This window comes from Scatophagus argus, chromosome 10 (assembly GCF_020382885.2).
Source record: "Scatophagus argus isolate fScaArg1 chromosome 10, fScaArg1.pri, whole genome shotgun sequence".
Taxonomy (NCBI): domain Eukaryota; kingdom Metazoa; phylum Chordata; class Actinopteri; family Scatophagidae; genus Scatophagus; species Scatophagus argus.
The window spans coordinates 22,475,310-22,490,416 of record NC_058502.1 but is presented as its reverse complement, the minus strand read 5'-3'; the positions used below and the strand labels follow the sequence as shown (position 1 = coordinate 22,490,416).

Genomic DNA, 15,107 nt, shown 5'->3' with positions numbered 1-15,107 from the left:
TTTGTATCATGATAGTCGTATTTACTTCTAAAATAGTGCAATACTCACATCCGAATCAAATATTACCCTATTTTATCAGTAGTGGTTTCGTCCTCACTGGCGCGAAATGAATAGCTCCGCCCACAATTAATGGCCCCAGATGTGTCAAGTTAGCCGAATTCATGTAGAAAATGGCAGCAGGAAAACAATATTGCTATCAAAATAAAAGAAATTCACGACCTCACGCAAACCAGCTCTGTACCGTAAGGGTCGCTAAGTACTTTTATTTTGAAAGCTATTGACCGAACTACATTGCCTGTTCCTTGGTGCTTACCCTGGTGAAGAACAGACGCTGTGCTCGCTGCAGAGTACTAACGTGGGGTTTAAACCAGTTTTATAAAACATATTTTCATAGGTTTAGATAAGGTGATAGTTTCGGAAGTTATTGGAACATATGCCACCTTACACTTTCAGAAATTTCTATCTGTTTTGAAGTTATATGACTGCAACAACAACCTTGTGTAACTCGCGAGAAATTGCTATTTTGTCGAGTAAAGTACTTTTTCTGTAGTTACTTAAAACCTTTCATCAGCCGCAGTAGCTCAAGCTATCGCTTTGCTTTTACCAACAATGAGCAGGTAAGCTCACTGAAGTTGCTTTTTATTTCCGTTAAGATCACAAACAGTCGGTCAGTGTTAACTTTCCACAATTTGAAGTAATGTTTCAATATTGTTACTAAAATAACATTATCTGTTGAAGGATGATTCATTTGCCAACGTAACTATTAATCTGACATTTTTTTTTAACTTGAAGGTCCTAAAGGCCGAAAACCACATCGTGTATTGTGTCTATAGATACTACACATACCTGCCATGTGTTTTGCATGTTTCTTATTGTATGATGTAACATAGTTACACAAGGTAATGTGGTTTTCACCGATGGTCTCTTGCTAAGTGAATCCTTTACAGAATTTAAAAGAATGCATATTTGAATTTTCAAACATGTGAATGGAGTTAGTCCTACTTCCCATAAAACCAGCAGGCCCAGGGATTCATTTGCATTTTTCCTGATGCTGACAGCATGAAGGAAGAAAGTCGAAGTGTGTCCCCTCACTGCCCCAAACCAGATGAGTCTGAGGAGCCGCTGGGCACAGCCATGGAGACTGGAGCTGCAGAGGGTCAGTCTTAAAGCACCCAGCCTCCCACAGGAGCTTACTGGGGGGGGGTTTCTTCAGTCAATCCAAGCTTGAATAATTAAGTGTTACTGTCAGTTCATTTAAGTTTAAGATAATGAGGGAATTAAGGAATTTATCTGGAGTCTCCTTGCTAACTTTATTAAAAATGTTCATTAGGATTGGGGCATCATTTCATATCTTAAGCAAATCAGCTTTGAAAAGTTATGAAACTGTTCCTATTAGCCAACGATATCATGGAGTTATATTGGGCTGTGCACTCTCTTCACAAGCTGATGTAACCGTCAGCTTTGCTGTCACTTGTTCTTCAAAAGGTGTGAAATCTGAGAAGTCTGAAGTGGTCATCACTAAAGAAATGGAGGAGGAAGAGAAGCAGCTGATGGAGGAAGGAGAAAGGAAGGAAAAGGAGATGATGGAAAAGGTCTGTTGTTTATTAATTCCTCAGCATGTGTGTTCTCCTTTTTCAGAAACTGCAACTGTACTTTGTAAAACTGGGTCAAACTTACGATATTGTTAAAAGTGCCTAATTAAAAGCTCATTAATAAATAAAACATTTATCAGTTTTTCCAAGCAATGTGTTAAAACTTAACTTAAATGTGTTAAAACTTGTGTTTTCTTTGTTAATGATAAGTGGATTGTAGGAGTCCATATTCTGTTAGGAATTGAATAAAAAATGTGATTTTGGTGTAGGTACAAAGAATTGAATTAGCACTAGTTCTAAGTATGTTTGAATGATATACAGCCCTAATCTTACCCAACATAGTCTCTGTCATTAATGCAAGATTGTTCTGCAACACTCACCATTAGGCTCGGGAGTCATGGCAGAGGGATTCTCATAACATGCGGTTCAAGAGACTGCAGCATTTGCTTCAGAAGAGCAACATCTACTCTAAATTCCTACTGACTAAAATGGAGCAACAACAGAATGAGGTATGGTATGCGGAAACAATAACTACCTGTGCTGTGAGGTCATCTGCTGGCCACAGGATGAATCACTGCTAGCACTTCATTTTCTCTCTTCTGTGCTTTCAGGAGAAACTCAGGAAGGAGAAACTTGAAAAAAAGGCCAAGAAGGTGACTGAAATTTCAATGAAATAAATAAATAAATACATAATTCTTCAAACCTTATTCATAAAAGTTCATTTTTTCTTTTAAATGCAGAACACAAATGTTGGAGAGCCTGAGAAAGGTGAGAAGATGTTCTGATATTTGCTCTGCTACTTAAAGAAAACAGTTGGTTAATCTCCCAGTGATTACAGTTTAATACTTTAAGTGATTATTACAGCGGCTGCAGAGAGCATGACACAGTGCACCTTAAGAAAGTACATATAAATAGACAGCCGTGGATGTAATTTGCCGGGTGTTGCATGTGTGTGTTCAACTAAGGATGGGTCATCTGCAAAAGACGGATTCAGTGTGTGTATGTAAATATATATATACTGTCAATAAAGCTGATTCTTCTTCTTCTTCTTCAAAACACAAGCAAATTAAGAAAGCATCTTTATCAATTTGACAACACATCATTTAGGAAATGAGATGAAATACACAGTTTTTGCAAAAAAACAAAAACAAATTGCAAATACCACAACAGAGCATATTGGAGAAAAGTGGTGAGAGCACTAACTCTTGAACACCATTGTTTGAACATGTTTGTTTCTATTAAAGACAATAAGTGGACCGAAATCAGGGACCGGGTAGTGTGAGTCCTGCCTTCACCATCCTAAAAAAAAAATGCTGCACGTGTGTTGTCAAATTGATGAAGGTGTTTTCTTAATTTGCTTTCTTAATTTCTTAAGTAATATGTTTGACCTTTCTTGGCCACCATAGATGATACTAAACCCTGGTTATGTCAGCTCCAAATCCACATGTGTTTAATGTTTCCTGCTGCACTAGATAAAAAGAAGAGGAGCAGGGACGAAGACTATAAAATAGCAGATGTCATGTCAAAAGAGGTAAGATATTATTTGACTTTTTTTTTCTGTTCTGAAGATTTCTCATTTACTGATCTGCTCACGTTGGTTCTTTTTGATCATGTCTTCCAGGAAATAATGTCACAAGCTAAGAAAGCCAAAGTGGAGGAAGCGGTAAAGTTTTATTTCATTATGAGTCTTTTTCTTCTGGGTAGAGGAGCTGTAAAGACTTCTTGATAGTTGAGAATGGGGAATGGAAGTGTTTGGACACTGCAGGATTTATTTTAAATTGTATCAAGATAAGTAGGCATTGCTCATGAAATATAACTCATCCATCCATACAGGTATTTATGTCAAACATTTGATTTCAGGATGAAACACTGACCCACAAAAAACTAGAAGCTGAGGATATTGAGAAGATGAGTGATTCCAACCAAGACATCAAGAACCGCCTATCGGAGACAGTGCGAGACAATGCCAAGCATCTCCTGCATCCTCACAGGAAGGTGAATGGCCAGCCAGTCCCCGCCCAGCAGCCACAGCTCTTCACGGGAGGCGTGATGCGGTGGTATCAGATCGAAGGCATTGAGTGGCTGAGGGTTAGTATGACTTTATTATTTGTTCATTTGGTTCCCTCTCACTCTGTTCCAGGTAGACATTGTTTTAGTCCGCTTAGTCCAGTTAATAAAACACAGAATAACAGAACTTATAAATAACAAATTCAAGTGAAGCTGAGTTTCATTTCAAGTTCATTTTGACTTTGGCAACAGTAGTTGACGAAATAGTCTCACTTAAAGTTTCGTTTAGTAGGCGTTCTGGAACTTGAACCTCCATTATAGTGGTATGCTAGATGTCCAGATTTCCATTTTCCTTTCCATTTTTTTCATAAGGACATACATATCATTTCATGTTGGCTTCAAGCTAAATAAAATGTTATTTGTGATTTTAAAAATAGCATTTTTTCCCCCCAAAGGTTAATGTACATTTTCAGAGAAGTCTCTTTACTTGTTTTGTTAAAAAATGTCATCAGGTTGGAGAGGTCATTCAGATCTGTGAATCAGAATCAGAATCAGAATCAGAATTCTTTATTTGTCACATGTGGATGTGCATCCACAGTGAAATGAAAAAAACAACAATCCTTTTAACAACTGTGCAAAAATACAATTGACATGTACAAATCTACACAAATAATAAGATAAAAGATAAAAGTTAAAAAAAATAGAATAGAATAGAATAGAATAAAAAATTAAAAATTAAAAAAAAAAAATGCTACAAATGTGCTTTTTTAGGATGGTGAAGGAAAAATGTGCTACAGAGATATTAGATTTTAGTTTCTTGTGTGGGTCACATGCTGGTGACTATACCCTGAATACATCACTGTATATGATATTCATTGTGTGCTATGAGCATGAGATGATGCGACACAGCCAGTGTGTCACCCATGACAGCTTTCTACTTCATTCAGTTGCTTATTGAAGTAAAGGTGCAGATATACAGTATATGCCACCTTTTGTAACAGTGTTTCAATATTGTTTATTTTCCATAAGGTGTCTGTTAGAAGACTTAAAATTAGAAGTTATTTTCCCTGCATAATATTGATTAATAGTACCGGTGTGTGTTGAAAATTCTATAATTTTCTGACCACTTGACAGCAGGTCCCATCAATCTCCATTGACCCCTGACCCATTGAATGCCTCACCTGGTGTTAAAGTTACTGTTGAGTGTAAACCAGCAGCCTCTGTTTGTCCTTCTGTGGTGTCAGATGCTGTGGGAGAATGGCATCAATGGTATCCTGGCTGATGAGATGGGACTGGGAAAAACCATCCAGTGCATTGCCCACATCGCCATGATGATAGAAAAGAAAGTAATGGGCCCCTTCCTGGTGGTGGCTCCCCTCTCTACTTTGCCCAACTGGATCAATGAGTTCAAGCGCTTCACACCAGAGGTAGGAGGATGTGTTATTGTGATGACCCTCGTCTCATCAGGCTTGGGAAGGTTTAAATGAGTCTTGACTTGTCACTGAAACAAAACTTGACATTAGGAACTGCAGTATTTAAATAGGTAGGCAGGTAGGCAGGTAAGTATCATATTTCCCACACCCAAACTCTGAAATGAACATTACAATTATGAACTCATCAGCCAGCTGTGTGCTGTCATAACAGTAGTGAATGATACTGACCACTAACATCGAGTGTGTTCATAGCTGCTGTAAGTAAGCAGTCTGAGCATTGTCATGTGTTTGTGCCAGGTGTCTGTGCTGCTCTACCATGGCCCCCAGGCAGAGAGGGCCAAGCTCCTGAAGCAGATCCGCAGACCTCAGGGGCCCCTCAGCATGTGTCCTGTGGTCGTCACCTCCTTTGAGATCTCCATGATTGACAGAAAATTTCTCCAGGTGGGATCTCTGCTCATCTTTCACCAAACAAACAGTGATTACAACACATTACACCTGACCAAGACATCATTTTAACTATGAGGACCTTTTATCAGTAGACTGAATTTTGTCATCTGCGTTTCTGCACTTTTTGTGGTGTTCATTTATTTATTTATTTTATAAAGCTGTTTCATTGCACATATTAACATGGGTGACAACACAACAGGTTATCCATACTTTTGCAACCCAGGTCTTGTCTCAAAATGATCTGCTCTCCTAAAATGAATATAGAAAGTGATAGGACCTCTAATTTCCCAGTTAGGAACAAATTCTTTCCTGTTGGTTGCTTTAACTCCCAGCTCTGGTGCTAAATGTTAGTGAAGCCTGTTAACCACTTTTGATCCAGACCGCTAGTAACCCGCCCCTACAGCCATCTTGTCCAGCCGACTTTAACTAAATTCTGACCAGGATATTCACTTGTAGAATTTATAGCCTCTTTGCTGGGACATTCATATTTGAAACCTTGTTTACTGCCGTGGCTGCAACCTTTTGTTCTTTGAGCCATCTTTATTGTCCAAGCCTCTGAGCACATACGAGAAATTTCACTTTGTTTTTTCTCTCAATGAACTTGTACAATAATCACTTCACTTGGTGACTCACTGCACGATTGTCATTGCACGATGTAAAAAAAGCTCTCTTTCAGTCCTCTGTACTCCTCTGGAAAAATAGTCTGTAAGTGAAGACGGCATGTTTCTTACTGATCATACAGTGATAACTTCGCCAAGAATACTTAATACATTTTATCTAATTCCTTCAAATTCTTCACTGCATTTTTTATGAGTCTGGACAAGCAGACATGGACATCAACTACAGCTTGACTTTGTGGTGGAGGAACTGTTTCCTTACAAGCCAAAGTGCAGTCTGAACAGATGAGTTTTTCTCTTGTCATGAATGTCTCATCATGTCATGCATTGTATAAGAAGCCAGGCTCCGTCTGTTTTTTTGCTCCAGCGCTTCCAGTGGAAGTACCTGATAGTGGACGAAGGACACAGGATCAAAAACCTCAACTGTCGGCTGGTGCGGGAGCTGAAGATTCTGCCCACTGACAACAAGCTGTTGCTGACAGGCACTCCTCTGCAGAACAACTTGGCTGAGCTCTGGTCCCTCCTCAACTTCCTCCTGCCAGAGGTCTTTGATGACCTCAAGAGGTATGGAGTCATGTGTGTTCTGCAGTTACTTTAGGAAATGTTAAGGGTTGATCACAGTACTGCTATTGCTCAGTTTCAATACACTGCACAGTTTTTGACGGTTTCATGTGAAGAACTTCATCAGAGTTTGGATCTAGTTCAACACAGACTTCAGTGCCGCAACATGAGTCCAGTTGTAGCCAAATGCACAGTGGGGTTTTGATTAGTACAAAGATTGGAAAACAGAATAGAATACAACTTTATTTTCCACAAAGGTGAAAACATTTGGCCACCAGTTAATGAAAGCATACGCCTAGTGTAAGGACCCTTGAGTCGTGTGATGCCATGCGCAAACTTTAAGACGATACCTTAAGATTTAAAGTGAGTGTAAGAACTGAGCAAGCCACTTGCATATATTTTTATATCTTTTTCTAAGGTGTGCAATTTTTTATTTTTTTCTATTTATAAGTGTGTTTTGAAGCTGAGAATCTGCACAAAATTTCGTTATGCTTGCATAATGACAATAAAGACTCTTGAATCTTGAATCTTGATAAATGACCTCATAGCTATAATCTTTGATCAGTCAGGAACAGCTTGAATCAGCTTGAATAACAACCTGTTTATAAAACTGTTGTATTTGTTTGAAGTAATGTTAATTTACCCACAAATGGCATTCAGTAGAATTTTCAGTAAACCCATGCTGTGCAGTCTGACATTCCATTCCATTCATTTGTGTTGCTAATGCACTGCTCAGTATTTCTCTCCTGTTGACTATTGCTGTGCAGCTTTGAGTCGTGGTTTGACATTGACTCCCTCGGTGAGGCGGAGAATGTGGTGGCTGCTGAGCGCGAGCAGAACATCCTGAGCATGTTACACCAGGTTAGTCCTCCAAACCATCACCACACAGTGCCCTCATGAGACTGTAAAGCCCACTTTAGTGTATTCATTTTGTGTGTTTTAATGTGACTGCTCAGAAATAGCATATAAATAGCATCAGACTATCACTAAATATTCAAGTTAAAAGTTTAGTGGGATGAGAGATAAGACACTTGGATTGGTCTCCTTACTTTTAGGGATTTTGGGGATACAGAAAAAAAAGTGTTTTTAAAGACTATCTAATGTTTCAGATTCTGACTCCATTCCTGCTGAGGAGGCTGAAGTCAGATGTGACGCTGGAGGTTCCTCCTAAGAAGGAGATCGTCGTTTATGCTCCTCTGACAGCCAAACAGGAAGTCTTTTACACTGCTGTGGTCAACAAAACCATTGCCAAGATGCTGGGCCAGGAAAAGGTAACATCTTGTAGCACAAAGCATTATGACAAGGTGTGGACTGTAAATTGATCTCAGGTGTACCAATCTATATGTTGACTGACTGAGTTCAAGTCTCACTCTGTACATTTCTTGTTCAGTATTCCAAAAAAAAAAAAAAACAGGTTTTAGGGATCCTGAACAAAGGTGTTTGTTTCCATTATTGGCTTGAGAGATTGACATTATTCTTACTGCTATTGACATGTCTTGATATGTCATTCGATATTTCTTTGTATGTCTTACTGTAGTTACGTTGAATTGTGTTGTTGAAAAGTGAGCTACAAATATACCTGCCTTGCCTTTTTGGAGCAGTGCTTAAACTGAACTAAACTGGACAGTTTATGATCATCATCAACAAAGTGTCAGTAGTGATGGAAATTGTCTGATCTCCTGGTTTATTCAGACGGAAGCTCCTGTAGTTTTGACATCGAGTGGCAGGCCAAAGCGTCGCAGTCGAAAGGTGGTGAACTACAAAGAAACGGATGGAGACACACCATATGACCTGGAGAAATATCTGGAGACTGTCCGTAAAGAGTTTGAGCAGCAGAGGTCAGCACTGCCTACACACATCTCAGCTTCAGAAATAATTGACTGTAACTACACCAGCAGTCAAAAGTTTGGACACACCTTCTTATTCAATGGTTTTTCTTTATTTTTGTTTTGGACATTGTATATTAATACTGAAGACATTGAAATTATGAGAGAACAAATATGGAATCATGAAGTCAACAAAAATGTGTTAAATAACCCAGAATATGTTTTATGTTTTCGATTCTCCAAAGTAGCCACCTTCTTCTTTGATGACAGCTTTGCACACTCTTTGTATTCTCTCAATCTGCCTCATGAGATAGTCACCTGATATGGTTTTCCAACAATCTTAAAGGAGTTCCTGGAGGTGTTGAATACTTGTTGGCTGCTTTTTCTTCAATCTGCAGTCCAACCCATCCCACCACCATCACCATGTGAACCACTTGCTTCACAGTGGGAACCACACATTCAGGAACCATCTGTTCACCCTCTTTACATCTGCCAAAGACGATTAGAACCAAAAATCTCAAATTTTAACTCGCAGGACCAAAGGACAGTTTTCCACTGATCTAATGTCCACTCCTTGAGTTTCTTGGCCCAAGCAAGTTTCCTCTTTTTGTTCTTCCAAAGTAATGGCTTCCTTCCCGCAATTCGACCACCATTTCTCGTTACTTAACTGAGTGTTTCTTGCCATAATATGGATTTGTACAGCAGTTGTAGTAGACCTAATAGGGCTATTGACTCTGTAACCACCCTTCCTCTGCACAAGACAAACGACGGTCTAAAACACATTAAGGCATCAAGGCTAAATGTGACTACTTTGGACAATCTGAAATATGAAACACATTCTGGGTTGTTTAACTACTACTGTTTACCACAGAATTCTGATTAGTATACTGGTAGTGTATATTGCTTGCCTGGTAGGGCTTGGGGCATTACTCCACTTTGAATTTTATTTCTTTGTCATGTTACTATATGCCAATCAGCCGCAACATTAATACCACTGACAGGTGAAGTGAATAACATTAATCATCTGTTTACATAGCAATGTTCTGCTGAGAACAATACCCTCCTCCCCTTATGGCAACAGCTTTTCCCGTCAGCGAGGACCATGACAACCTGCAGACTCCCTAGATCCCAACCTGACTGAATATCTTTGGGATGTACCAGAATAGCCTGAGTCACCCTCCCACTCTCAATGCACAAGACCCAAAAGGTTCCAACGTTCCAATGACGGTCACCACAAAGTACTCCCAGAGGTTCTGTTTTCCTTCCCCTGACAGGTCAGAGCTGTTTTGGCAGCACAAGGGAGGCCTACAAAATATCAAGCAGGTGGTTTTGATGTTGCGGCTGATCAGTATATAATTTATTTTCATTGTACTTGATAGTCTGTTCTTTCTTTCTCAGCTGTGCTGTAGCCTTTCGTACGGAGTGCTGATTGTTTAACAAACCTTGTCATGTTATGGATGCATGTCCTTTCCAAAAATTGATCTCCTTGATTGCATGAGATTGAATGTGCTCCTATTTTCTCTCTCGTCTCCTCTAGTTCCCCTCTGGTGCTGGATGTACAAAGCCCGCTCAACGCCCAAATCAACCTCAAGCTGCAGAACATTCTCATGTTGCTAAAAAGATGCTGCAACCACCCCTACCTGGTGGAGTACCCCCTCGACCCTGCCACGCAAGATTTCAAGGTAACATGGGGTCACATGTACTTGTTTGTTACAGTAACATAGATGCTACAGGTGCTGTTCCCAGTGTTTGTGCTTATCAGCTGTTGTATCACCATTGCTGATAGAAATGTTGCAATACGTTGCTTTCAGAATGAAGGTGGATGGAAGAACAGGAACTGAGCAGTAGTTGTATTTATATAAAAAAAGGACTGTTGATATGACAGGCAGTTAGTTGTGTTCTTCCTTTTTGTTCCTCTCATGTGCTTTATGTCCTGCTTTTGTGCCTGCAGATTGATGAAGAGTTGGTGCAGAGCTCTGGGAAGTTCCTTATACTGGACAGGCTGCTGCCTGCACTGAAGAAAAGGGGACATAAGGTATATAAAAAAACACACATCACTTTATTAGCAGAAGTGTTGGCCCAACAAAGAACTGAGAGAGTAAGCACATAAAGCATTTTATGTAATCAAACCACAACGTGACTTTCAAATTCCAATTTTAATTTGATTTAAATATACATTTTGACCAACGTAGACAGAATCCAATTAAAGGTATTCATGTTAATGAACCTTGAAGCAATGAACCTCAAACACAAGTTCCGAAGCATGTAACTCACACATGTGAAGGTGGTAGCTATATTATCTACGTCTTGTTGTAGCTGTTAACATTCACCCAGATGCAGATCTTTAAAAATGCACAAAATTATTTACTCAGTGTATGCTTATATTCAAATTTCATTATTAATCAATATCCAAAAATGATTAAGTATTTGTTAAACATTTTCTTTGTTCAAAACAAAATGGCCTTATTGATTGGTTTCCGGTTCATTCCAAAGTACAGTGTGAAAGGAACTGTACATGGTCTTGATACGGTGTTGCTGTGTGTCAACAATCTTCTGCCCATGCTGTTTGTTTATTTCATACCAGCATATTTCTTGACTTGTATTTGTAACTGGTTGTTATGATGCAGGTCCTGATCTTCAGTCAGATGACGTCCATCTTGGATCTTTTGATGGATTACTGCTATCTGCGGGGCTTCCAGTACAGCCGACTGGATGGCAGCATGTCATATGCAGACAGAGAGGAAAACGTGAGTTTTAAACAAGTTAAATAACGTTTTCATTTCTGTGTATCGTAAAGCATTGTGAGCAGGTTACTGTGGGATGGCTCTGGGACTATAACTTTAATGTGAATCCAGAATTGGCAAGCAACTAAATTGCTACCCTCTGTGGATATCAGAGTGTTTCTTGTATTTCCTGTTTAGTTACAGCTATATTATTCCCATGCTACTGCATCATGGACTTCTTCTTCTCCCCCAGATGACCAAGTTTTCCAAAGATCCAGAGGTGTTCCTTTTCCTGCTCAGCACCAGGGCAGGAGGACTTGGAATCAATCTCACAGCTGCTGACACTGCCATCATCTTCGACAGTGACTGGGTGGGTGCAGCTCTAAATATCTGGATATATTTCCAAAAATACAGTACCATGCAAAAGATTTAGGCAGGTGTGGAAAAAAAAAATGCTGTAAACTAAGAATGCTTTCAAAAATGGAAGTATTAGTTTATTTTCATCAATTAACAAAATGCAGTGAATGAACAGAAGAGAAATATAATCAATATCTATAATCAAATCAGTCTATATCTATAACATCTATAATCAAATCAGTATTTGGTGTGACCACCCTTTGCCTTCAAAACACCATTGCCAGTGGTGTCAGTTTTTGAGTAGGTTGTTCCAAACATCTTCGAAAACTAACCAGGCGTCTTCTGTGAAGAACTTCTTGTTCTTCTTTACGTTGAAGACAGTTCTTAATGCCATTGGCTGTATGTTTGGGGTCGTCATCCTGCTGCAGAATAAATTTGGTGCCAATCATACGCCTCCCTGATGGATAATCCTGACCAAATCTCCAACTCCATTTGCAGAAATGCAGCCCGAAATTTTCAAGAAACCTCCACTGTTGTCTGCAGACACTCATTATATTCATTGCACTTATTGTTCCGCTCTCCAGCTCTTCGACGAACAAACTACCAAATATTTCAGGTTTTGACTCCTCAGTCAAGAGCACCTGCTGCCATATTTCTGCACCCCAGTTCCTATGATTTGTGAATAGTTGAGTCGCTTGGCCTTGTTTCCATGTATGAGGTATGGCTTTTTGGCTGCAGCTCTTGCATGAAGATCACTTCTGGCCAGACTTTGGACAGTAGATGGGTGTACCTGGGTGCCTCTGGTTTGTGCCAGTTCTGAACTGATGGCACTGCTGGGCATCTTCTGATTTTGAAGGGGAATAAGCTTGATGTGTTTTTCATCTTCTGCACTAAGTTTCCTTGGTTGACCACTGCATCTACAATCCTCAATGTTGCCTGTTTCTTTGTGCTTCTTCAGAAGAGCTTGAACAGCACATCCTGAAATCCCAGTCTGGTTTGAAATCTTTGTCTAGGAGAGACCTTGCTGATGCAGTATAACTACCTTGTGTCTTGTTGCTGTGCTCAGTCTTGCCACAGTGTATGACCTGTGACATGAAACTGTCTTCCACAGCCTCACCTTGGTAGCAGAGTTTGGCTGTTCCTCCTTTAAGCCTCCTACACAGCTCTTTCTCTTTCCGTTAATGACTGCGTTTCAACCTACATGTGAAATTGATGATCATCAGCACCTGTTCGGTATAACTGGTTAATCATACACCTGACTATAATCCTACAAAATCCCTCACTTTGTGCGAGTGTGACAATTGATGCTGGTTTGAAGGCAAACGGTAGTTACACCAAGATTTTTCTTTTGTTCGCTCACTTTGCGTTTTGTAAATTGATAAAAAATAGACAATTATTATTTATATTTTTGACAGCATTTTTTCACATGTGCCTAAAACCTTTGCACAGTACTGTCAGTTGTGAACTATTTCAGAATATGGCTGTGCTGAGCTCAATCCTCATCCATCATCTCAGCTGTTATTATGTACTTCTAAACTGAAAATCTTTCACTTACTGAACATAGATTTGTCAAAACCAGAAAACATTTTTATTGTCATGTACATTCATAGTAAACTGAAACATTGTTAACATTCTAAGTGTTCCCCGTACATGTCGTGTTAAGTCCGTGTGTGGTGATGCTTCCTTCCCCTTTCAGAACCCCCAGGCAGACCTGCAGGCTCAGGACCGCTGTCACCGCATTGGGCAGACCAAACCAGTGGTCGTGTACCGCCTGGTCACAGCCAACACTATTGACCAAAAGATCCTGGAGAGGGCCTCGGCCAAGAGGAAGCTGGAGCAGATGGTCATCCACAAGAGTGAGTGGCTTCGCTTTATTGAGATACCCAGACACACAAGCTCTAAATACTGTTTTCTGTAACAAAAACCAATGTGAACCTGCACTGCACCGCTTTTTGAATTGCAAGACTTGACAAGTTACAAATGTGGGCTTTGGATGATTGCTTCTTTCCATGCATTGCTTTTCTCCATAGATAAGTTCAAAGGAGGAAAGGCAGAGCTGAACCAAAGTAAAAGCTGCATTGATCTAGATGAGCTGATGGAGCTGCTCAAAGCCAGAGGCGCTGAGAAGTAAGAAATCATCCTCTGCTTTGACAAGTTTCAATGATTACAGAATGGAAATAAGAACTAAAAATGGGCATGTATTTTGTGGGACTCAACTTTCAAAACAAGCGGAAAGTAACATTTGGTTGTACTCTTTGTCCCACCCAGGGAAATGAAAGCATCAAGGGGGAAGGTGATCAGCGACAAGGACCTGGAGGTTTTGCTGGATCGCAGTGACTTGCTGGGTGAGGAGATGCACCATTACGAAAAACAGATATAAAGATCCTCTCCTTGCTTTGATTAAAACCCTTAAAAAGCCATCACTGTACATCAAAAGTACATATTTACACTGTGGAAACTGTTTGATTAGCCAAATATTGTTTGTATTTTCAGACAAAGACAAAGAGAGCAAGAAGAAAGAGAAGGTGGGAGTCTTCAGAGTGATCGATGCCAAAGAGTCAGAGATCACATTGACCTGAGACTGCTTGAAATCTTCACATTTAAACTTTTGACCACATTCCTCCTGCTGCAACTAGATAGCTCAAAACTGCTGTCACTTGTAGTAGAACTGAAACTTAAAGAAAATATCCTAAAACTGCTGTTTGTAGACTTTGAATAGTGTATTTTTTTTTGTCTTATACTTCCTTAACTGCCTTGATAGTCGTGCCTGAGCTTTTTTTGTTGTACTGTTTTTGTGCTGAACATTGTTGGTATTGTTCCACTGTACCCTTTTTACAACATTTTGGCTGTCATTGTGGCTTTTGAAATCCATCGGGATCATTTTCAGTTGCTGATCATTTTAATGATCATTTTGAAGAAAAAGAAAAACATATTCAGGTTGCTCATATTTGTCTGTTCTCTCCCTGACAGTGGCATTAAGACTATCATCAGGGACTAGAGGTTTCCAGTGAAGCTCAGAGTTAATTCCACACATTGTTTTTGTAGGGAGAGAAGTCATCTTCTGCTTTCACACAAACGTGGTCTATGCATCTGTTTAACAGCGGTTCAACAGTCCTCTTGATTGTTATTTGGTCAGTCAAAGCAGAATAACAATGTTGTAATCAAAGCACTTTCATGCAAGTGAAGCATGTTCTTTCATGTCTTTTTATATAAATAAAATATGATTTGATACTTTTGTGTTTTTTCCTCCAGCGTTTCTATCTTTATAAACGGATCCCGCACAGAGTAGCACAAACTGGTGACGACTTACTGATTGCTTTTACATTACTTATTCTTTTTGTGTCCCCTCCGTTACTGGTTACATGGGTAACTTTTTTTGTGCCACCTTACGCACAGTGGTTAATCAGAGCAGTTACGAAGTACCTTCACTAATTACTGACTAGTTGTGGCCAAGGACATGAAATTACAGCCATTTTTAACTCGGAGCCTAGACTCTGTTATAAGTCTTTCAAAAGTCTTATTGTTTTCACACTGAATCTGGACA

General features: G+C 39.6%; 1 protein-coding gene across 2 annotated transcripts; it reads left to right on the top strand.

The window, feature by feature from the left end:
• Positions 1-284: 284 nt before the first annotated feature.
• hells (helicase, lymphoid specific) lies at positions 285-14,794 on the top strand. Of its 2 annotated transcripts, none has more exons than XM_046401565.1 (23): positions 285-617; positions 1,059-1,156; positions 1,486-1,592; positions 1,979-2,101; positions 2,204-2,245; positions 2,333-2,360; positions 3,065-3,123; positions 3,214-3,255; positions 3,453-3,680; positions 4,844-5,026; positions 5,330-5,473; positions 6,464-6,660; positions 7,425-7,518; positions 7,767-7,928; positions 8,350-8,495; positions 10,021-10,165; positions 10,435-10,518; positions 11,111-11,230; positions 11,460-11,576; positions 13,260-13,419; positions 13,594-13,690; positions 13,832-13,908; positions 14,057-14,794. In XM_046401565.1, the coding sequence occupies exons 1-23, from the start codon at positions 610-612 to the stop codon at positions 14,140-14,142; spliced, it is 2,547 nt and encodes an 848-aa protein (XP_046257521.1). In that variant the 5' UTR covers positions 285-609; the 3' UTR covers positions 14,143-14,794. The 2 variants fall into 2 exon arrangements, with proteins under 2 accessions (XP_046257521.1, XP_046257522.1); XM_046401566.1 differs by having other exon boundaries at positions 1,018-1,156.
• The last annotated feature ends 313 nt before the right edge of the window (positions 14,795-15,107 follow it).

Bases quoted from the DNA above. Each gene is read 5' to 3' on its own strand.
- hells (XM_046401565.1), top strand. The intron at 3,124-3,213 runs GTAAGATATTAT...CATGTCTTCCAG, and splicing joins CAGATGTCATGTCAAAAGAG to GAAATAATGTCACAAGCTAA. The intron at 7,929-8,349 runs GTAACATCTTGT...TGGTTTATTCAG, and splicing joins AGATGCTGGGCCAGGAAAAG to ACGGAAGCTCCTGTAGTTTT.